General features: G+C 37.1%; 1 protein-coding gene across 2 annotated transcripts in view; it reads right to left on the bottom strand.

Annotated features, from left to right (window-relative positions):
- The window catches only part of LOC120348061 (cadherin-23-like), a 92,357-nt gene that overhangs the window by 53,162 nt on the left and 14,781 nt on the right, over nucleotides 1-24,414 (bottom strand). Inside the window, exons 6-34 of one of the 2 annotated variants that reach the window (XM_039418171.2) lie at nucleotides 23,531-23,642; nucleotides 20,774-20,965; nucleotides 19,808-19,967; nucleotides 18,786-18,946; nucleotides 17,740-17,869; nucleotides 16,937-17,108; nucleotides 15,996-16,164; nucleotides 14,800-14,920; nucleotides 13,870-14,045; nucleotides 13,222-13,327; nucleotides 11,984-12,114; nucleotides 11,552-11,726; nucleotides 10,962-11,119; nucleotides 10,210-10,393; nucleotides 9,521-9,654; nucleotides 8,831-9,034; nucleotides 8,133-8,258; nucleotides 7,631-7,738; nucleotides 6,966-7,134; nucleotides 6,231-6,401; nucleotides 5,810-5,923; nucleotides 5,397-5,581; nucleotides 4,661-4,915; nucleotides 4,040-4,147; nucleotides 3,493-3,724; nucleotides 3,001-3,191; nucleotides 1,811-1,948; nucleotides 1,209-1,328; nucleotides 110-296 (exon numbers count right to left, since the gene is read on the bottom strand). In XM_039418171.2, coding sequence (XP_039274105.2) covers nucleotides 110-296; nucleotides 1,209-1,328; nucleotides 1,811-1,948; nucleotides 3,001-3,191; nucleotides 3,493-3,724; nucleotides 4,040-4,147; nucleotides 4,661-4,915; nucleotides 5,397-5,581; nucleotides 5,810-5,923; nucleotides 6,231-6,401; nucleotides 6,966-7,134; nucleotides 7,631-7,738; nucleotides 8,133-8,258; nucleotides 8,831-9,034; nucleotides 9,521-9,654; nucleotides 10,210-10,393; nucleotides 10,962-11,119; nucleotides 11,552-11,726; nucleotides 11,984-12,114; nucleotides 13,222-13,327; nucleotides 13,870-14,045; nucleotides 14,800-14,920; nucleotides 15,996-16,164; nucleotides 16,937-17,108; nucleotides 17,740-17,869; nucleotides 18,786-18,946; nucleotides 19,808-19,967; nucleotides 20,774-20,965; nucleotides 23,531-23,642 — 4,589 coding nt within the window. Of the gene's footprint in view, nucleotides 1-109; nucleotides 297-1,208; nucleotides 1,329-1,810; nucleotides 1,949-3,000; nucleotides 3,192-3,492; nucleotides 3,725-4,039; nucleotides 4,148-4,660; nucleotides 4,916-5,396; nucleotides 5,582-5,809; nucleotides 5,924-6,230; nucleotides 6,402-6,965; nucleotides 7,135-7,630; nucleotides 7,739-8,132; nucleotides 8,259-8,830; nucleotides 9,035-9,520; nucleotides 9,655-10,209; nucleotides 10,394-10,961; nucleotides 11,120-11,551; nucleotides 11,727-11,983; nucleotides 12,115-13,221; nucleotides 13,328-13,869; nucleotides 14,046-14,799; nucleotides 14,921-15,995; nucleotides 16,165-16,936; nucleotides 17,109-17,739; nucleotides 17,870-18,785; nucleotides 18,947-19,807; nucleotides 19,968-20,773; nucleotides 20,966-22,441; nucleotides 22,692-23,530; nucleotides 23,643-24,414 lie in introns of those variants that run through there. The other variant, XM_039418172.2, reaches the window with a different exon arrangement.

Below are 24,414 nucleotides of genomic sequence, written 5' to 3'. Positions count from 1 at the left end.
AGTAGCTGGTTCATTGGTTGTCGAGAAAAAAAATTCATATTCAATTACAACAATTTATCAAATCCATTTACCATTCAATAAAATTTATTCAAATGGTAAAATTCCTTACCTGAGAATCTACTGTGCAGCAGGGAGTAGGTAATTTCTGCTCCAGCGCCCTCATCTGGATCTTTTGCAGTTACCACAGCAACTAGTGATCCAACACCTTCGGATTCCTGTACGCTGTATGTTCTCGGAGTACGAGGATCAATGAACACTGGAGGGCAGTCATTCACATCAATGACGTTTATCACCAGCTGGAAAATAACAAAAATTACGTCAATTTAAAGTGGTTCTGCACATCAACGTGAAATAATCAAAAATCCTTCAAATCAGAAAATAATGTAAACACATATTCAGCTCTGGTGTTTACTAATAATTGACAAATCCTAGCTCCACTTATGTGTCTAAAAATTTGGTTATAAAGTATAATTATATGGAAAAAGTGTATAATACTCATTTCCAGTTAGTGCATACATTCAGCTGCTAAACATCTCAATTCAAATTGATGCAGAAATTAGGAGAAATACAAATTTAGGCCCCAAAAATATCGATTTAATACGACAATCCATATTTTCTGTTCATAAATTCACTTAACAGAAGTATTGTCTAAGACAGGGGTTCTCAACCTGGTGTGGGGGAACCCCCAGGGGTTCACGAGAAGATTTCCAGGAGTACTTGGACGGCAGTCGTGTTTTCGTGTGTTGCTGTTTTTTAATATCCTTTATTACTACCAAAGGAAAATGCAGGTGGATTGAACTAGATGCCAATTGAGACATAGATTTTCCCTGACGTTGCGTTGTTGTGATTGTGACGCAACAATGTAAAATTTATGGCTTTGCAGGCAAACTGTGTAATCTCAAAAGACAGCGTGCTGCAGACATTTGAGAAAGTGACTATGCTTAATAAAACTTGGGAGAGATTTAAGAATTCATTAGCTAGACAGAGGACAAAGGCAATAATATCAACACGAAGATTTAATTTAGTTACATTTGGTTAATAAATCGTTGTTTCAACAAATCGTTAGTCAATATATCACAAGTCTGTTCAGTGTCTGATTACCGGGGGTTCGCGTTGATTGTTTCGTGACTCGGGGGGTACTTGACAGAAAAAAGGTTGAGAACCCCTGGTCTGAGATGTCCATTTGCCATCATTGTAAATGAAGTTACCTCAACTGACGTTTCTCTTCTCTCATGTTCTGGTCCACCCTGGTTGTCTGTCGCCGTGACAACCATTTTGTATTTTGATGTTTCTTCATAATCTAGTTGCCGTAGGAGACGAACTGCACCCTGTGATGAAAACAAAACATGTAATTTGCAATACTGCAATTTGGAAATGCATGAAAGTTAACATGAATTAGGACAAATATAATCATATAGGGTTGTCCATAAAGTCTTGGAATTTTTCAAAATTGAAAAGAGAATTTATAGATACTATATATATTGTTTCGGCCCTCAGATGTTTTAAGTGAAGTGAAAAATGTTTAAACAATTTTTGATCAAATAACAACGAACCTGGTTAAGATATATTGAGAACTGATTTTATGATAATATTTAATTTGTAAAAGGACTTCATGGACACCCTGTATTGCACCTACAATTAGCACAAGACCTATGAAAGTGTGGGGTCCTCTGTGGTCAAATAAGTTGCAATGCCCTAACGATTGCCCGGCAATACAAACAATATAGAGAATCGCCTACTGGTTTCTGCTTAATCTTGTGTGTATACCTTGAGTAAATAATTTTCAATCCGGTAAAACAAAATATTTTACCGAAATAGGATGAATCTTGAAGTAATTTTTCCCTCCTTTCAAATCATAAATAATTTTTCCAAAACTGCCAGAATCCCTGTCAGTTGCATCGACAGTGATAATCTCCGAACCTATCGTTTTGTTCTCAAAAATCAAAGCCTACAAAACAAATATAAAATGGTTTATATATTATGAAGTGTTTTTATACCTCCACTCCAAACAAGACAGCAGCAGATTCTATATTTGAAAGGACCAATGTTTTCATGTTTCCACATGTGACTCGTGTCTCAAGAGTGCTTGAATAAGATGAATTCAAGAGATCATAGTAACATAAAATCAGAATATCATTTCACATAATACATGTTTTTATGGTTTTTACATGGTTTACCTAACAAAGCTGGACTATTATGCTCTATTAATAGCTTGTATTATTTCTGCTCTTTTGTAAATTGCCTTATTTTTGATATTTACATTTCTTATTGTTTAGAGATTGCAGAGAAAGTTGATTTTTTGCTTTTGAGATAACACATACATTTCAAAGTATTTCCAACAAGTTTTTTGAATGAAACATACTTTACTATTTTTTACTATCTGTTATTTGTAGCATATTAGCTACCGGTAGTTATTTTTGAGGTGAGGCGCGAGACTTGACAAATTCTAATAAGGGGGCACGTCATACAAAGTTTGAGAACCACTGCTATAATGAATAGACTATTTCTGGTTCAACATTGCCTATCTAACTACAACCTTGGGGATATAATGGGCATGGCAGAGAAACTTGAAATATATATCCTTCTATGCAATTTTATTTAGCCAGCAGATACATACTTTTTTTTTTTTTTTTTTTCAATTGAACCTGCATTTACCACCAATTTGACCCTTTTACCACTAACTTTTGACCCTTCTTGTCCCCTTATCCCATACACATATACCCGTTGTCTTTGTATCAGATTGTATTGGTTTTTATCGGCTAGCGTATTTTCAAGGTACAACAGCCCGAAACTATAATACATTCAAGTGTTTTTTGTGTTTTCATTTCTGGCCCAAGCCTGGTAACAAGATTTAAGTTTTTTTTGTAAATGCGTGTTGGTAAGCGGGCACACGATACTCATCATTTTTGAACCTTTTTAGAGGTTTTGCTCGCTTTCCAGAATTCTCCATTTTCAATTTGTGTGTATTGGGGAGTTTTCAAAATAAACTATCTAACTCACCTTATATCTTTTGAGTCGAAACACTGGATCGTTATCATTAATGTCCTCCACTCTCATTGCAATTCGAAGCTTCACAGATCTGCTTTCCGGATATCCAAGATCTCTTGCTAAAACTGTCGTGTTTACCCATGCTGTACCACTTGGTGTCGCCAGACTCTCTCGATCAATTCGAGATGCAACTAAGATCGTTCCTTCAAAAATATAAGGGATTGTGCGATAAAAAAATACAGTTATGGATTTCTCTGCAATTAAGGTAATGTGCATTTAAAATCTCATATCTAACATGTACTTCTAACAAGGTGGGTTTGCTATGATTAACACATTTTATTAGATTTCCTTTTCCCAAGGATAAAAAATTCTACAATTCCAAATTCATACAAAATCAGCTCCAGTTGCATGGACTTATGATGGAGGAAGCAATAATACACTAGTGTTTGCAAAAACAATTTGCGAAAGAGAGGAAAATCCTCGTTGTCTTCATTATTCTGTTACCTGATTTCTGATCAGTCATTTGAACTTTATCTCCCTCTATGATATCATAAACAACCTCTCCATTGTTTCCTGAATCCGGGTCAATCGCTTTCACGTTGATAACAATTGATCCAATTGCTGTTTCTTCTGTGATGTTGACAATCAATTCATCATTAAGTTTTATGACATCATTGCTCGGTGATGATGACATCACAAATGTTGGTGAATTGTCATTTTCATCCTCTATTGTGATCTGAACAAAGAAACATAGTAATGAAATTCATCCAAGTATCCAAAATATAACATGAACAATTATCAAACATAGGACATTGTACTGCCTATGACTGTGCCATGTTCATGAAATGCTCGGTATATATTAGGTGCTTTTAAAATTAGATGCGGTTGGTGGTGTACTTATTGATTATTCAAAAATAATTGCATAATTACTCCCAGTCTCCAATTGCATTAAAAGGGTTTGAAAATGCATCTGCTTGTTTACTACCTTATCTTGAATCACCCCATCTCCTCTCTCTCTGCATAAGCTCATAAAACTCTATTCTATACTCACAGTTACTGAAGCCGATTGCAATGCTTCTGCGTTTTCTTCATCAACAGAACTAAGATCACGAACCCGTATTGACATTTGAACCCGGGAGCAAAGTTCACGATCAATGGACTATGAAGATAAATGAAATAAGTTGTAATATATAAATATAAAGATTTACATATAACATTCACAAATTATTTCCAGAAGAAAGGAAAGGTAATAAAACTACTCTCTGCTTTTCCCATGGTTACCAGTCCATGCCGGTTAAGGAGTTATTTGTTTCAGATATGTGGACCGAAGAGTGGAGGAAGCTGTAACCGACCAGTGATTACGTGAATTTGACATGATCTATCATACCACCGTATATTTCCAAACTACTACACTATATTCTAAGTTTTGTATTCAATCAGAAAATGCCGGTAAAATGGCTCAATCATATGACAGACGGCAACTCCTCACTCTGTTACCAGTCCGTGTTGGGTATGGAAATAAACCAATTATTATTTTCAAATGCATGTTCATAATAATAGTGGAAGGAGCATTAAATTTTCTATACTATGCAATCCTGGCTTTGCATGGAGAAAAATTCCAAGAAACATGATTCAAGCAACCCAAAATAAACCTCTAAATCCAGGATCTTACATTTCTATTGGAAGCCGCAACAATTATCTCTCCTGAAGTTTCATTCAATTCAAACCAGTTTCTTATAACATCATACTCATCAGTTTGAAAATTCCTAATTGAAAAGCTTGATGGATCGTCAGTAGCCATTAGTTGGCGCCCATGAGCATCGAAAACATCAATCGATACAAGTTCATATTGCAGACGATGGTTGAGGTCTGGGTCTATAGCTTCCACTTGTATGATGACTGTACCGGGCGCAGTGTTCTCTTTAACCTGTAAAATAACAAGCAGTTAAAAGGGTTAAAGGTCAACCTATAAAAATAGGTTGGCTGGAATAGCATTTACCTAATTACTCATAAGCACACAGTGGCGTGCGTATCTTGGGTGTCGCAGTCATCGCAGCCACGGCACGTTTAAACAAGAAAGCAAAACGGTAAAAAGTTAAAATGCTTAAATCTTGAAATGTTTCAATAAAATAATTTTAAATTGGAAACAGTTGAAAGCCGTTTTATTTTTACTCAAATAATAACGTACAGGTATATCATTTCAATCATCGGCATGATCAATTGTCAACCAACCATTAAGGGCGTATTTTCGAACTTTGCCATGAGCGCCATCTTAGGTAGATTTAGGTAGATACGCCACTGTAAGCATATATACTATTTCGCTTATGCATTGTAATTAGTTTGTACCATGACGAAGTACAAAGTGAATAATTTTATATTATCTATTTTCAAAGGTTGAATAAACTTACACTGATAATCTGTGATAAGGCTGTAAACTTTGGTCTTGAATCATTGACATCATCAAGTTTAATTATGACAGAACAAGTACTTGACAGTGATGTCAAAGTGCCTTTATCATAAGTGACTACTATGATAGTATAATCAGATTTTGTTTCTCTGTCAAGCAGTTGTCCAGGTGCCACACGTAAAATGCCTAAAATCAAGATAAAAACTTTATTTGTCCATATTTTAAAATATTTCAGCAAAAGAGAAAAGATGCAAAAGTTCAGTTATGGCCTATCTTATCTATTACATTCCTTTGTGGTAAATGAACCAGGGACCTTTATCTGATCAGCCAATTCAGTGAGATCCAACATGCAACCATTAGACTAATAAATCCACTATAGTTTGCTGATATAAAATATCCACTAGATGTCCCCACCTGTTTCCTGGTTAATCACAAACTTATCAAATGATCCACTTTGTATTCTGTATCTGATCTTTCCATTCATTCCAATATCTCGATCTGTTGCGATGACACGAGTTACTTCCGAGCCTAAAATAGACGATATAATTTTATTTGCTTGAGTTTACTTTGTATTAGTAGGAGATTGTTATCAAGTCAAGTAAAGTTTATTTTTTCCAAAGAATCAATAAAGAATCAATAGAACACAAATTACGAGAAAATGATAATTACACAGATTTACTGGTAAAAAGTCACAGGGAACCAAATGTGGTTATCGAGCGTTATATTCATTTCACGATACAGAAAAGAATAAGAAGACGGCTTTATCCTATGGCAAATCTCCCAACCATATTGTTAGATAACAATAACATATTTATGACATCACAAACCCACTCACCTTGTTTTATATCTTCTTTCACTCCCACTCTCACTTTATTGGTTCTAAACCGAGGAGGGTTGTCATTGACATCAAGGACCGTCACAATGACATTGACATCAGAATGTCGGCCCCCTCGATCAGATGCTCGGATCACAAGAGTCACCGCATCACTAGCAAGCACTTCTCTGTCTGGGAAAACATAATATTGTTAGAACAGTTTCAGCCAATAAAAACCATGAATTGTGGGATCATGACTCAATAGCAAAAACTTCTTTTTTGAGAAAATGTATGACGTGTGAATATAAGTCTATACACCAGGGCAAAGTTTTTAGACCCGGGGCAAAAGTTTTTCCCACCTAGACTGGCGGACCATGTGAGTGTGACGTAAAAGTTACATTTTATGAACCATATTTCCAGTCTTACATAAGAAAATGCTTGAAACAATAGGCCTCCTGCCAAACCTAAATTTAATCACAATCTCAAAAAATTCCTTAAGCTGTTTTGAACTAACATCAAAATTTGGTTTTGTTGTTGTTTTAAATGTAAATTCTACACAATCTTTAATAGATCCTCAGCTAGTGTTATGTGCAACTAACACTCTGGCTTTTGCACAGTAACAATAGCTTATAACGAGTCCACAAATATGAGTTACAATATTAATAAATAACTACGCACCATTAGTGAAAACTACACATAAATATGAAGTACGGTTTCTGTAATTCTTTTCCTAAAATGACAAAATTGATAGCATACCTAGTTCCACAAGCACTGATATCTCTCCACTGCTTCCATTGATTGCAAAGAAAGAAGACCATTGACTGCCAACGTAATTGTTGACGAATGTGACATCATCTCTGACCATTGTATATGTCACAATTGCATTTTCCCCAATATCTTCATCAAGTGCAAGTATGAGATCACCCTGAATTGAGAATTTTATTTGCTTGCTAATTTTCCTTTGTGAAATGATAGCAAATGAGAAATTAGGTCTTTATTGGTTTGTAAAACTGCATTTGTCTTAACAGTGATCTCACTTATGATTATTAATATTTCACTATTAATTATGAAAAGTAAAGTATGCATAATGCTAAGCGTTGGAAATATGCATAGATACCTATCCTGTAAAGATTTACAGGTTCGAAACCTGTGGATATATTTGAGAGTGTGGAATTGTCAGACTCCTCATTGTTGTGCAGTGGTTCTCTTAACTGCTGTTCTGTTGGGGTATCCTCCACCATACGAACAAATATCTGGTTAAAGAGATGAGTCTCCTCTACTTTTGAGTGAGTGCAGGTGAATCAACCCGAAGATGAGTTACTTTTGAGTGAGTGCCTATAACCTTGCTCAGAGCTGAGTATCCTTGTCTTCTGAGTGAGTCCATGCAATATTCTCTGCATAATTTCTTAAAATAATTTTACCTCAATGGTCACCACAGTTCCAGGTTTTGAATTCTCATCCACATGGGCGCGATATGGAGTTTTTCCAACAAAACGAGGGGTTTTGTCATTCACATCTGATACAATGATCTGAAAACACAAATTCAAAAAATAAAAAACCTGTTGCAAGAAGTTCTCTTTGCCAACAGAACATAAATTAAGATAGCAGGTGGTTGCTGTTTACAGATTTTCTGCCCATTGGATTTTTCCCAGCACAGACTTTGGACCTCCTGAAGTATGCGCACCGAGATGGCGCTCAACCTGAACATAGTGAGGAGGAGAGGTGATTAGGTAAATTAATCAAATGGATAGCCTTTGCTTCTCGGTTGGCTACCTGTCCAATATAGAAATATTAACCCTTGAAATTTTCGCTTGTAAGAATACCTCACTCATTCCAGTTCTCCCAATCTGATAGAATCATGGATATGAGCGACTGCTTTTATAAATCCCCCCCCCCCCCCCAAAAATAAAAACATTCACACACCTTCATAATCCTAGTAGTTTGTCTTGAATTCTCTGCATTTCTTGGGTTGTCCTTGGCCATTATTTCAAGGTCATATTCAGAGATGGTTTCTCGATCAAGACCTTTTGCCAGGTGAATGACACCAGTCTAAAAATATTTTAAAAAAAATTGCTTCGAAATTTCAGCAACAGATGACGTTTTGCAACATGACTCAGTCATCAGCATGTAAGGCGATAGACAAGAATGTAGATATTAATGCACATAGACTCCAAGAAAGCAAACAAAACATGAAGTTAGGTTGGAAAATCTATGGATAAGTCTCTTACTCTAAATGGCAAACTTTCTATACTCAGCCATTTATGACCAAATTTTGTGACATCCATACATTCATATTCCTCCCAGATAAAAGGATGGATAGTTTTACCATCCCGGGGAGGAAGACTTAATCACTTGTCTGGTTTCCTTGCTATGAGTGAGTAGTTCAGCAATTATTTAACCCCAGACAAGATTTCCAAATTCCAGATGTGATTTTTCTCTCATTTAGCTCCCATCTGATACTTTCCACTAGGGCTAGGCGCAGTGGTCAGCATAATAGGTCAAAAACCTGGGATAAAATTTCATTCCCACCACTTCATTCAGAGCCTTTTGTTCAGAGCCTTGTTTAGAGCAAAAGCCATAAAAATATTGTTTCAAAAAAAAGAAAAAAGTTGTGTACTTACCCATTTTTCAATAACAAATGTTCCGTCACCATCCACAATGCTATAAAACACATTCCCAAACTCCTCACTGTCAAGGTCATTTGCAAGGACACTGGTTACGACAGACCCAACATTGGTGTTTTCTGCTATTCTGACCGAATGATGAAATTTTGTAAACTTGGGAGCGTTGTCGTTCACATCAATCACACGAATTGAAAAGTCCAACTAGAAAAATAAAATATGTTGTTCTGAAGACAAGAAAATGTCACAGTATAAAGGAAAGGTTAGTGTAAAGAAAATCTCTTGAATCTCTTAGAATAGACATTCTTTCAAGTATGTTGAGGAAAAGTCATGGTCAATAGAATTTCTCTTGTTTATGATTCACCACCATCTGGCTTTTTTCTTGACCAAGTCTAGAGCAAATTAGAATTTGTTGTCATGTAATGTGATATAGTTTTAGTTTCAGTAGTTATAGCTATTGGCAACTCAGTGGGTCTTTGATTTTTGCTGTCTTCTGCACCCGAGTAAATGCGAGTAATTTTGTACAAAGATTAGTCTCTATTTTTTCTGAGTGAGTGCATGTATCTTAGCTATGAGATAAATCTTCTTCATTTTTGAGTGAATTAAAATAACTTTGTTACAAGAATATTTCCCTTTAATTTTGATCTTGCCCTTGCTTCTAGCAAGTTTTCATAAAAGTAAAAATCTTACAGATGAATTCAAAGCTGGAATCCCAGAATCCATTGCACAGACTGTCATGTTGAAAAATTCATTTTCTTCTCTGTCCAGATGTTTTCCTTTATGAACTCGAAGATTTCCTTCTGAGTGGGAGATGGAGAAAAATCCTGAATCAAATGAAAATTTATAATCAGACAGAATGGGATTTTTATGTTCATCCTGAGAAGAGATCAGGTTACTGAATCAACTTCTCATTCAGGCCACGGTGAAAAATAGCTGATCAATTAGTTGTTTAGATCCATATATCTTGGGGGAAGTTGGGCAATCAGTTATGTAAACAACAGGCAACAGCTAGAAGATCATCAATCCTGTTGCAGATAGCTATATACCCCAGTGGTTCTCACATGGTGGAAAGTGCTCCACAAGAGGGGCGTAGACAATTTTATGAGGGAGGCGTGATGAATATTAAAAATATTTGTCAGATTTGATCTTGCCCCGCCTTTTTTAGATATTTACATTTCTTTATTGTTTAGAGATTGCAGAGAGCTGTTGTGCTTGTTGTTATTTTTATTATCTGTTATATTACTTTTGTCTAACTATATGTTATTTGGAGCTTATTGTTAGCTAGTTATTTTTGAGGTGGGGTGCGAGACTTGACAAAAAACTGCTCTTTACATATCAATGGTTGCTTGGAAAACTTTTTATAAAAATGTCTGAATTACCTTCTTCATTTCCACTACAGATGGAGTAAGTAACAAAACCATTTTCTCCGGAATCCGCGTCCGTGGCAACAAAACGACTGATCCGAGGTCCTTCTATTCCCTCCATGACATCATAAACCATTGACTGTTCACTGATTTCAAAAACTGGTGGGTTGTCATTGACGTCAACTACATGTATTATAACCTGCCAACAAGAAGATGATTTAAAATACAAGGTATTCTAGTTGTGGGCGATATCGTCAAAAGCAGAGATCCACAAAGGTTGCGCCGTATAAATTAACAGAATTGTATTAAACATAACTGAAATATAATTGAATATTTTACATATTGTATTGTAAGAATATACAATACTTGCTGCAATTTCGTGAGCTGCAGCTTTTTTATCTGCTGAACCGAGATTCGCGAAAATAAATGTTTTTTTCAGCATTTAAAAAAAATCAGGCGGAGATGAGAAAGAAGAGTTGACCTTTTGCCTTTATTCCTCAGGCTTAATCGCTTGTTGGTGCGTTGTGAGTATTTTCTTTGAGAATTTAAACAAAAAGTTTGAGACCCACTGGTCCAGAAGGGTAAAGCTATACACCGACATATGTTAGCATTGCAGGGTTCAAATTGCATGCAAACCACCTCACCCAGGGTGCAATAAATTGGGTAGGCACTGCAGAAAGAGAAAAAAGCGGCTCCTTACATATCAATGCTTTTTAAATTTAAACTCATTAAAAACAATTATATCAAAATAAACCTAAAAACATTACCTCTGCCACAGAAGATAACCTGTCTTCTACATCTTCTGATTGGTCTGTTGACATCACAATGAGTTTGTAGACACCATTTGTTGACTCATAATCCAATGGTTTTATGGAAACAATATCTCCTGTTCTGGGATCCATCATGAAAGTTCCATCTTCATTGCCTGGAAAGGAAAAAGGTGAGAGGTATAGGATAAGAATATATATTTATCTTGGGGGAGAGGAAAGTCGAAAAGGGAGCTCAATTATCTGGCAAACCTCAATCTCTCGTACAGTATCAGTCCATTTCAAGAATGTGATTAATTGGTTAGTTATTCATTTCAGATGCATGGAATTGATGGTGGCGGAAGCCTTAACCTACTAGCGGTAACATGAACCACCCTCCATGAGTTCAGCAATCCTCTCACACATAATTATTCCCAGTTGAACCATTGAACCAGCATATAGTAATCAGACGCACAATGTAATGCATTCGTATTTCTATTGCTTAGCAGAATACGCTGTAAGCGGAGTCAAATACAAATAACTGTGAGCGGTCACTAATATCTTAAACTCTAATAGTTTGTAAAACATAAAATTCGTTACAATAAGCATACCTTTAGTTATTTCATATACAATTTCACCATTCCTCCCAGAATCCTCATCTGTGGCAGTGACATATGCCACACGAGATGCCATGCCTTCGAGAGATGTCACGACATATTTATCCTGAGTAAATTCTGGCGAATTATCATTCATGTCCAGTATAGTTATAAGGAGTTGATGCTTTACCTGAAAGTAGAAAGGAAAGTTCATTCTTATTTTTGAATAATAAAACAAAATCATGTGTTGTTCTTTGCATGCATGGTTTCAAAATCCATCCTCGTTGCGAATGTAAAGTGCTGTGTGACATGCCCAACTATATTGCTATACCAGACTTCATTCATACAAAGTACAATCGCATACTAGATAGAAACAGTGTCTGTTAATATACAAAATAAGTTAATAGGTTGGAAAACTTGGAAATTAGGATTTAAAGATAAACTTACTGCTAACGGAGGTGTTCCATGATCTCCAGCAACTATAATGACATCATACAGTGATTTTTTCTCATAATCAAGGGAGGAACCAGGCTTAATTGTAATGTCACCAGTAAAATCATTCAACCGAAACACTTCATCTGTAGCAAAGACAAGAGAGAAATATTATGGACACATAGGTTGGGCAGCAGCGTCAGTAAGGCTTTATCTAACTTCAATTGTTATGAAAAATTTTCTAACAAATTCCCTCCAGCCCAGGTTCCAGGCAGAGACTCCTGATAAGCAGGGATTTACTATCTTGTACATCGCGCTATCAAATTCATGCAATACGCTATTTAGAATCTGACAAGTAGGACATTAATGGCAACATCAAATTGCTTACTAAAACCAACTTCAATTTCAGAGCCTCTTCATAAAAAGCCAGCGTAAGCTGATAATTGTTTCTGAAAAAACCTACAAATTCTTCTATACTAGAAACCTTTCTTGAACTCAGTGAGTATGATGACCTAGTGTAGGGGCACAGGCCGGATCCAGCCCACCTAAGTGTTTCATAAGGTCCACTTGTGTCTGCTGAAATTACAACTATAGTTTTCATGGATATGAATTTCCGTTGGAGATATGGATGAAAATAATGTCACAATGACCCAGATTGTTACCTAGTGCTTTCCTGTTATTATGTAAATCTTAGCCCGGCTATTGGACTAGCTGTTGCACACTTGTAAATAACCTATTTTTCATTCCTAGTTTTTCATATTGAGTTTTGATCCTCCGGCCCAGTAATATAGTCTATTATCTGTAACTGGACCACTCAGAAAAGTAATTGCCCACCCCTGGCCTAGTGGTAAGTGTTAGACTTAAGTATGTTGGCATTGTAGTCTCTAAACTTGGGTTCTCATCCCCTCACCCAATTCAGGATGTAATAAATTGGGTGCTCCATAAGTGTGTGTGAGTGTGTGCTTGCCTACTTTACATCAAGTTGTGTGAACGGACTGAAATAAGTGGGCAGGAGGTATATTCACACTTGGCTAACACAGACAGTCCCAGAACTCATAATAGACATGAAATAAGGAAAATGGGATTAAACTTGGGGCCTAACGCTAACCTGGTACACACACTACGGGAGTACCTTAAATTGGGCAAGGAATGCAAATTGAAAGATTCCAATTCTGAGTATTAGCTTCTCTCATTTTGCTGAACATATGTGACAGCTTGTACAAGACCTTGATAAGCATTGTGAGGAAACTCACCAAATTCATTCCTGCCTTCTTCCACAAAATATCTAATTTTCTTGTTCCTTCCACTGTCACGGTCTGTTGCTTTTATTCCGCCAACTCTTATTCCGCCATCAAGATTCTAAAATATATAATCTTATTTAACCATGCCTTGGGCAGAATCCCTAGAAACAAACAATGATTTCAAAACTTATAAGTCATGAATTTATGAATTAAACAATCTGAATCTTTATTCTATCGTTTAATGTTGAAAAGTAAAATTTACTCTCTTGACTGTGTATATAAGTTGTTGCTAAACAGTGCTATCTATATGCCCATATGTATAAATATAGGCTCAAAGGTTGGCACATTGTGGTAAACACTTGGAATATGCTTGAAATCACACCAACAATCGGCAGGTGTGTATCCCATTGAGGATAATTATGTGCGAGAGGATTGGTGGACTCGATGCCATAGGGTGGTTCAGGTAAACGCTGTTCGGTCCAGATTCCTCGTCTAAGAAGGCCATGCATCTGAAACGGATAAATGATTTACCATTCCCATATTCGACATGGACTGGTGACTAGTTCACCATTATGATTAAGACATCGTATCAGCTTTGTTCTCCTCCTGGAATAAACATGAAAATTCATATCCTATAGTTTTATGTTCTATTCAGCCTACCTCATACACTGTAATATTAAATGTTGAATCTTCAGTAAACTTTGGACGATTATCATTCACATCAGTTACTGTCACCACTAGAGGCACTGTCGTATTGTGAGGGGGTTCTCCCGAGTCCGTAGCAACAATATCAAGTCTCACAAGACCATCTTTAATCAGCTCATAATCAAGAGGTCCTGTTAAAAACATTGCATATTCAGTGAATTATTCTTGGAACAACAGTTAGCTAAAGACTTTTCAAACAATAAGAAATTGCTTGCCTGCCCAATTCATCACCCTATAGGTGAGTGGATTTGAATCAAAGATGTTTAACCTGATGCCACACAGTAAAGTCTAACGCTTAATACGCCTGGAATTGTGACATTACCAAACTGGGAACGAAAACATTCTTCAAAACTTATTAGTGGAAGTTAAAGACATCAAAATGTTGTACAGCTACTTTACTGGCACATTGTACCAACTGTGCAAGTATAAGTTTATTTCTTCATAATACGCATAAAAGACAATTATATAATTAATGAAAATAAACAAAAATATTAATACACAATCAGGAGTGCAAACAAAACTAGGTTTGAAGCATACAAAATTGGAAATGAAATGTATTGCCAAAAGGAGTGATAGGGGTTTACTTAAAGAATATAATATTGATTCACAAATATACAGACACACGCGTACATACAACCAGTGGTGGGATTCAAATTTTTCGTCAGCCGGTTCCTTCACAAAAGTCATATTTTTCAGCCGGTTCTGTTGCAAAGAGGACATTGACAGTAACCAGTAATGCTAACCGGTTCGCTGATCTCATAAAATTCCGTGAGACGGTTCTATAGAACCAGTGCGAACCGCCTGAATCCCACTACTGCATACAACCAATAGACATATTATATATTAATTGTTAATTGTATTACAAGTAACAAGCACTCTATTCACCTCTAAGAAATACTTCTCCAGTTCCCTCTGCTGTTGTCTTGATTCTAAAATATTTGCTGAAACGATCCCCTGTGATGTCATAATTAATTTCATTGTTGGGAGGAGCGTCACCATCAAAAGCCTGAAAAATATGAACCCTATTCACTGCTAAGCATTTCATTTGCTGGAAATCACTGAAGCACGACTGGTCAGAATAACCTCATCGAAACATAAAAATACTGGTGCTGTCAAAAGAAGATCTAATCAGTATGATTTGAAAACTTTTCGTTCCCAGACATTTTACCCAAGAACTTTTCTGGTCATAAGGTGCCATAAGATGTAAACTGCCGGCACTGATACAACCTATGACCAAATGCACGAAAGATTTTCATGTATTTGTATTGTATTATTTGTAATCAACTTCTTCCAACTTCTGTAACACGAAACACCTGTGGCGAAAAGTTTATATACCTGGACTTCTCAATGAAAACGGACCTTCCGAGTATTCCATTTGTACCGCATCTCATTGTTTGTTTATGGAGCACTGGCCCATTAACGTTAAACATGTGCAAGTTACTTTTTATTAAATGACTTTCATTTATGGTTTTGAATGTTATTTCATCATTTGTTCATACAAGAAAACTCCTGTGATGTCATTATATACAGTGTGATTAATGCTGTCTGGCTCTGTGGAATAAACATCACTAGCCGAGGAACAACAATGCTTGCCATGGATGTCTTTGGGGTCTTGTGTAGTTTTGCACCACAATAACCTCCAGTGGGTACGACCCAACAATTCTTTCATTGTCATTCCTAACCCCCACCTGACTCCATCAGAAAATTACAACACTACGACATAACAGTGACATAATTTAGCTCGCCAAAATATATCAGGGTAGTCCAAAATGTGCAGTCAATCAACCAAAGTCAAACAAGCTATTTCTCCTGTTTTCTCATTGTAGCGATCCCGATGAGAAAAAAATCACTGGCGTTAGTGATTTCATGATTGTCAGCTATACTTTGCCAAGCTATATAACGGGATTGTGACGTTGTAGTGACATAACTTTTGAATGACGTAGTCAGGTGGGGGTTAGGAACAACATATGAAAAAATTCTATGCCAAGCCCACTAGAAGTACCTGTGGTACGAAACTACATGAGACCCGATCTTTGGTAAGAATATTTTAGTATCCCCGCTATATATGTAAAAATATTTACCCTGACAACAACTATCGGTTCTTTTATGTCTTCATTTTCGGTGACATATGCCGCATAATTTGTGGCATCAAACTGTGGCATTTCATCATTAACATCTGTGACATGGATTGTAACTGCTGCCATGGCACGAAAGGAAGGAGAGCCACTATCAGATGCCGAAATCACAATGCTGAAAAAAAAAATAGTGAAAATTCAATTTTCCTTGTACGAATGGGCACAAGGGCACAAACGCTGGTTACAGCGTTGGCTATAAACCCCATTTCACAACTATTTCCATTGTAATTGTTTGTGTGTTTCATTTTTTATTTGTCTTCTGTGTTGTAGAGCAAAAATCCAAAAAAAAAATTGGATTATCATATTTATCCCAGGGAAGAGGAAAGCCCATATGACAGCTTATTCATATGTGAAACTGAGGCCTCTCATCCAGTTACCAGTTCATGTTGGTTATAGGAGTAATTGGCTAGTTACATGAATCATCCTGAGATTTACAGGCAATACATATATAAAAATAAATTTTTGTATTTGAATGGAAACTTGCGAAAGCCCTGGACTCTACTGATCGAGTCTGCTGGTTTTCCTTATTTCCCCAATCTTCTATGTGTTTAGTGTTGGGTTGTGTGTAAGCGCCGTGGAACACCATTTAGAAGTCACTAAATTTAGCCATTGTATTAGCTTTCCTCTCCATTTAGATAAAATCTGGTACTCCCGAAGTATCTGAACCAAGATGGCGGACACCTGAACATAGTATGTGTACCAGGTTAGGGTTAGGCCATAATTTTAGTTCTATTATAAGTTCGGGGAGTAGCCAAGTGACTCCCGTAGTATTTGTACCTGAAATTATGGTCTAACCCTAACCTGGTACACATACCACATTCCGGTGTCCACCATCTTGGTTCACATACTTCGGCAGTACCAAAATGTTATCCTAAGATTAAACTCACTTGTACTGGGATATCTTCTCTCTGTCCAATGCTTTGTGCAAGACAATGTAATCAGTGTCGGAGTCGAGAGCGAACGTTTGTGTTAAGTCAGAGATAGAGTAATACAATTCCCCAAATTTTCCTTCATCCTTGTCAAATGCCTCTGCCCGGAGAATGTTTGACCTTATGGTTGCTGAAATTAATGCGAAAATGTTTATTGAGGCTCATTATAGAGGGGTTAATAAAGAAATGTGTAAATTCTATGTACTCGTCGGTGTGGCGAATTGTGCCACACGTTAGGAATACACTCGTCGTCTTATCGGCTTTCCTCACCCCCGGAATAAATATGTAAATTCTCTCTAGGCTGTACTTTTTAGGCTGATGCATGACTTGATGGGTGACAGAAAAAATATGATGGATCACTTTGCGACCCGTGGGTCAGTGGGTCGCCATCCATGTCCTATATAAAAGATGGCAAACCACTGACCCAAATTTTTAGTGACTTGCGATGTCTTGAAATAATGAGAAACTTGCTGTTGCTTTTTTTGCAAGTCCTATAATACTTGGTTGGTATTGTGTAATTTGCAATGATGGGACACCACTGTTTTAAATATTTGCATACCTGTAATTGCTAAATTGAAGTAAGTCATGGTATATCGTCAATTTCTATCACTGAAATGTTAGTATATTCTTCGCACAAAAGTAGATATTTTATAAATATATGAGACCCGTATTCTTCTCCTTCAAAAATATTTTCACCAGTTCATTAAAAAATGGTGTACAATTACTGTCCTAGAAAGTTGACCGCTTTCACAAATACTCACTATTCTCAGGGACTTCTATGCTGTACACAGGTTGCTGAAACATCGGTTTGTTATCATTGACATTCTCAAGATTTATGATGACATCCACTGCAGAGTAGTGCGAGGTGTTTCGGGTTTCATTTGCAAAGATCTGGAAAATAATGAAATGTCAAAGAACTAGCAAAACATCCACCAACATGTAAAGAGCGAACGATTTATCTGTGAAGAGCTATAAAGTGGGCATGTCTATAAAGCAGGGGTGGGCAAGGTTTTTGAACCAGAGACCAAAAATTTTGCCCACCTAGACTGGCGGGCAATGAAAGTGTGACGTAAAAAGTTACATTTTATGAACAATATTTACACTGTTACAAAAGCAAAAGTGGAAAACAAGAAACCTCGTGCCAAAACAAAATTCAATCAAAATCTCAACAAATACTTTGAGATAGTTTTTACTAAAACATCAAAATTTGTTCTAGTTTGGTTGTGGCAGTATTAGGCGAGCCAGATTGAGCATGAGCATGATTGCTGCTAGGTTTATTCAAGCATACTGCAGGTTTATTCATCTGGTGAAAATGGAATTTAGCCCTAAAACTAGTCTAGATGGATATTTATATCAGGGAAAAGCAAAACCAATCAGATGGATCAATCATAGGATAGGTCAGGGTGATCCAAGGTTGATGGCCTCGCAGACCACACTATTATTCCAGATTGATTGAATACCAAATTTCACCAATTTGAGATACAGGAGGGTAATGACTGAATTTTCTGACATATAGGCAGCATTTATTGTAATACTGTTCAGCCTGATTGCGAAAAAACACCCAGCAGAAATTATTTTATGGTTATTTTTATGACAAAACAACACCAAATTCTGTTTTGTTCGATTTTTTGTTTAGCCTCCAGCAATGACAGAGCGGGCCATAGATAATGAAGCCACGGGCCATGGGCCTGGGTTTGGACCACCCTGGGGTCATGACCTCTTGTCTGGCTACCAATCTATGCAGGGTAGGGTAATAGGTAACCAGCTATTTGTTTCAGATGTAAGGTTTAACAAGCATTGAGCTTACCTTCAAATGTATCCTCTTTCTATTTTCGTAATCAAGCGGCTCCTTCAGAATTAGTGACACTTCACAGATGCCACGGCATATTACTGGTGTCACAGCAAATAATGGAGCATTGACTGAATCTATGGATATTGTCATTTCACTGTTTTCTTCTTGGTCCAAATCTGAGAAATGAAACATCAAATTAGGGAAGTGTTGAAACTTCAATATCTGTTGTCTGGAGAAATGGCTTTTTATACAAGTTGGATAAAAGCCTAATCCCCCCTATAAGAATCCAAACTATTATTCTTAGCTGCTTGATAACCAGCCTTTGTCCCCCGGGACTTCCCTTCCCCAATAAAACTATAATTTTCCTTTTTTTGTCTCGTATATTCTTTGTTCATCTGTTTTTTTTTATTTACTGGTTGGAATAAATAAATTTGACTTGACTTGACTCACTGAGAATTATATATAGGTTAGAACAAAACAAGGTCCCACATTCTCAATAAAAACAAAAAATATTGATAGGAGAGATATCAGCAACTGCCAAGCTATTTATATAGTTTTAAACAAATTTCCTCAAAGCAAAGTACTGATAGAAGAGTTGTAAATGCAAATCATTACTGTTTGCTGGGTTTTTTGAAAATAAACTCAAATCGACTAAGCTGGTGTTATGCACAAGTTACTCTCTGGCTTTTGTTCAGCTCAAGTAGTTTATGATCAATCAATCAATCCTTTTGTTTCGGTACTCTGACATAAAAACAAAACAGCACAAAAAGTAGATGGACAAACAAAATGCAGAAATACCTGGATAGGGGGCAGAACTTGAAAAAAAGGGAAAAAAACGTAAACGTACGCACACGCCCACCACAAAAAAAGCATAAATAAGTTTCATAGTGATAATTAAGAACTAAGGGATATTCGTAATGGCACAGAAAATACAAATCAAAATTACTCGCTGGGAAGGAATTTCTTCCCGTTTGGGAAATGTTGGTATGACTTGTTTAGATGGAAGAGGATAAACACAAATGAAGGCAAAGATTCACCTTTCACACCCAAGTCTACCAGCTTAGTACCAGGCTGCGTATCTTCTCGTACTGATGTTGTATATTTCTTTTGATCCCATGTCGGTATTTCATCATTCATATCTGCTATCGTAATGTCAAACGTCACATCTGTGAAAGCTCGGGTTCCGATCTCTATGGCCTGTGATAGCAAAAATATTTTAAATTCAAGTTAAACATCGACGGCTGCACATCCATGAAAGTTGAAAAATGAATTTATACCAAGTAGGAAAAATAGTACCTTCAGACATAAAATTATTTAGTTCAATTTTTGTCAAAGACTATAAAACTCGCTCCAAACAAACATACAAAATATGAAAATATCTCAAGATTCAGACTTGACTCTGAACAAATACATACAGGGCAATTCTTTATTCTAATATAAATACCAGTCCAATATTATACAGGCAAACATGTATGCGTAGGCAAGCAAATTGTTGTTAAAAAGAAAGGAAAAGTATGCTATGCGAGTGATTTTAATCGATTTCAACAGAATTGAATGAACAGTAATATATATGTGACAGGTACAGGTGACTTGTGAACTTTTCTCTAATGCTATTTGTAAAAGAAATAGAATGAAAGCGACCAGCGTATTAGATTTCTTTTCTCCTTTAGTTTATATCAATTTTTCTTAAACTGGCCCCTAAGCCCCACAGCGGCTATGTGAGAGGTCTAAGCCAAGTCCTTCACTCGATATCCTTCGTGAGGGCTACATTAATTTGAAGTGAATTACCTGTGAAATTCCCTTGAAAGAACTAATAGAAATGTGACAGAAGCAATACTGGATATTTCCACAGAATAGTCGGGGGCCGCTGGTGTTGGAGAGGATTCGGAAGGTCCACAGCCTCCTGATCATGAAAGTTTGAAAACAGGGTCGGACTCCTCACCTTACACAGCAAGTGTAGCAAAATCTCAAAACAATATGCAAAATATGGGGGTAATACTCACTCTAACTGTCAGAGTGTGAACTCCGCTAAATCCCTCGACATCTCGGTTCAAATTTCTCGCAATCCTTAAGTCACCTCCGACGAGCATGAAGTAGCCGTCATCGTTACCCTTGACGATGTAATACACAATGTCATTTTGATTCTGAGTACCTCTATCGCCATCTACTGCATGAATCTGAAGAATCCTTGAACGCTGCAAAATCAAGTAGTAATCATGTTGAAAATTTATCACTTTATTCAAGGGAGAGAATAGTTGGTAAAATAGCATATCAACATGGTAAGTGGGCTGTGGCTGGTCTAGCTACTGTATAGGGCACTTGTGTGACTAGGCAATGCTCTTGAATTCTTGAACTTAGATAAGATTCCTTGTTGAAGCAAATACAAAAGGAAAGATGATGTGATGGAACAAGAATGAGATACTGAAGAGTTTGTATTTATCCCCGGCGTGCAAGTAAACAACGATCCTAGTCCTGTATTAGATATTTGATTTTTCAGTTTAGTGTTCTACCCACATGACCATAGATGATGGGTGAAGCCATCGTCAAAGATTGCATATGATTGACAGAAAGTTGGAAGAAATAATATTTTCACAGGAGAGTCAATAAGATTGAATAATATGGCAGCGCTTGTCAGATTTCCGGTCCATGTGAGGCAATACCGGTCTGGATTTCATGGCTTTTTTTAAAGAGAAATCAAACGTGCAATCAGAAATTCATGCAAGCAAATCAGAATTCCTGGCATGCAACTATAGCTCATGGCGTGTAAAACAACTGCGCCTGCGTACAACTGACTTTGACTTTAGATGCTGTTCAGTACATCCGCGTAAAATTACCAGTATTTGATAAAAAAAATGCGTTGAATTAGAGCAAAATGGACGTTTGACCTATGACTCCAAATATTATTTTTATAACTTGTGACTAATACTGAGAGTGTTTTTTGGGAGTTTCGATACCGGTACTGTTAAATACATCCGTGTAAAATTATTGTATAGAAATACGCTGAATCAGAGCCGTAACTGACCGTCGTCGAATAGTCTGGCGATCTTTTCGCCCCTAACTATTCTCACAGAATTTCCTATCATTCAACATGATGCGCCATATTGCTAAGCAATTTGAAATATTGTATTTTTGCTTCACATTCTTCGATCAGGAAAAACCTTGCAAACTAGTATGTAGTCGACAATTGCTCAAATTAGTTGGCATCTTTATATTACTGAATTATTGATTTTTTATTGGTGAGCAAATGCAAATTTTTGGTGTGCAGAATTGAATTCGCTCGCGTGCATTTTGCAAAGTGCTAACGCCCTCGGGCGTGCACCTGCCATGGAATCCAGTCTAATCTGGCAATGGAATAATTACTGAATTAGCCAGATATTTGTTTCGGAAGCATGAACTTGATGGTGGTGGAAGCTGTAGGCGACCAGCAGTTAAGTGGACCTCCATGCGGCCGCGAGGAGTCCAGCAATCCTCTCACACATACGATAACATTTCCCGCACGGGATTTGAACCTGTGAATCCACGTAGGGTCATCAGAGGTGCGGTGGTGAGCGTATTTCTAATGCAGTAATGCTTAACAAAATCAACATAGCTCAGGGTTAAGTTGTATTATAGGTTTTTTCTCTAATTCCCCAGATAATCATGAAAATATACCGATATCTCTCTATCCCTACATCTGTATCTGAGTGTTTTGTAATACGAAAATAGATCTCTCCATCCAGCTATCCCCATATCCAGATATCTGTAAATAAAGCCATGTACAGATGTAATGTTTAACTGATGAATTGACATATGCGCCAACACCGCCACGTGCACAATCTGACCGACAGTAACCTTGGCATTTGTTTACTAAACAAACCAACGTCATATCATTCAACCAATCCTATTGCAAAGCTGCATTCATTTATGACGAAACAAAGTAACTCCTTACACTCTTAACAGCTGATTATAAACCACGTGCTTGACTATAGTTTTTGTTTACAAAAAAAGTTACTTGAAATTACGATGCAATAATATATAATACTCTGTGAATGACCGACCTGTGGTCAATGGAAATGGTCTTGTCTGGGTATTATTCGCACTGACTGTATTAATTTCAACTTCAGTTTACCAATGCATTTATTTTGTTGCTTTCGTCTCTTGACTTTATTTCATTATTTAAACATGGAAAGAACATCAACTGATGGAAATGAATTGATGAAGATAATTTTTTATTGAAGAGTAGGGAGGGGGTCTGCTGAGAGTCTCTGAAGCCGAGTACGGGAATTGTTAACAAATTATTTGCCTCAGACCCACGGAATTTTTAACCAGTGAAATCGCAGAGAAGCCCTGTAACTGGGCAGCCGCGTGTTTTTCCTAAAGGTTTCAGCGTCCCTGACTTGAACAGATATGACAGAATCCCATCTTGCACAAATTATTTAGCTTTGCAGATATGTTATCGAATTTTGGATGCACATTTCAAAAAATGTTTACAAATAGAGAGGAAATGTTATCGGCGCGGGGGTGTGGTTCATCGTGTTAAAGCGTTAGGAATACGCTCGCCACCGCACCTCTGATTACTCTGCGTGTGTTCGCAGGTTCGAATCCCATGCGAGGATAGTTATGTGCGAGAAGATTGCTGAACTCCTCGCCACCGTTGGGTGGTACCCGACATGGAATGTCTCGTAGTTCGTCATATGGTTAAGCCGTCTTATCGGCTTTCCTCTTCCCCGGGCGAAATATGTAAATCCTATCCTATTCTCTCAATATTCGAGCATGCTCACCATTGGTGTATCCTCTGGTATTGTGATACCATAAGGCAATCCTTGGAACACGGGACTTGTGTCCTGAACGTCTTTCACTCGGATAATGACGGGAACCACAGACGTCAGAGGTCTGGAAACATAAAGGGTTGTAATCAGTAACTCATATTATATAGAAGTAAAATGGTACTTAAGGAGGAAGAGAGAGGCGAGATACCAAGACTGGTTATCGGGCAGCGACATCCGTCACATAAGTCTAACAGTAATAAATAAATTAAACAATAATTGTTAAAATAGGTTCACGTCAAGGTAAGTCGAGGTGGCTTGGCCCTGGATAGCCAAAAGATGCCCGATCCAAGGAGAAACGGATAACGACTCCGAGCACCGTTGATGATGAGTATTCGTGATTGTTAATTAGTTTGCCGATCTTAGATAGTTAGTTAACACCTTGGGCTTAACTATCTAAGCGTTATAGATTTGACAACTGAGATACAATTTTCAGGCCACCGTCTAACCCAGGTTATAGCAAATTGGTTAAGCTTTGCCGAGGCGAACCGTCCAGAAAATAATACCTCGCTAGATATAAGTGGATGTACAGGGTGCACGGCGTTGTTGCATTTTCTTGCAAGTTTCATAACTCTTTGCTGGTATTACACATGCAGCATGCATTGTACGTGTAAGTGTTTATTTCGATTTTCCGTTTCAACAAAACAATACATGACAAAACAAACAAATGTACGGAAAATCAGGGAAGTAGGCAAAATCTAAAAAAGATTTAAGACGTGCTGATGCACGTGCCCACTTGCCCCAAACAGCAAACAACACGATTGAAATAAAAAAAAATACAACGTCGGCCTTAAAATTATTAAAAATATTTTCTTTTACGTTCTTCTGTAATAATTCAT

Source organism: Styela clava, chromosome 11 (genome assembly GCF_964204865.1).
Source record: "Styela clava chromosome 11, kaStyClav1.hap1.2, whole genome shotgun sequence".
NCBI classification, from domain to species: domain Eukaryota; kingdom Metazoa; phylum Chordata; class Ascidiacea; order Stolidobranchia; family Styelidae; genus Styela; species Styela clava.
This window is presented reverse-complemented; position numbering and strand designations above follow the sequence as displayed.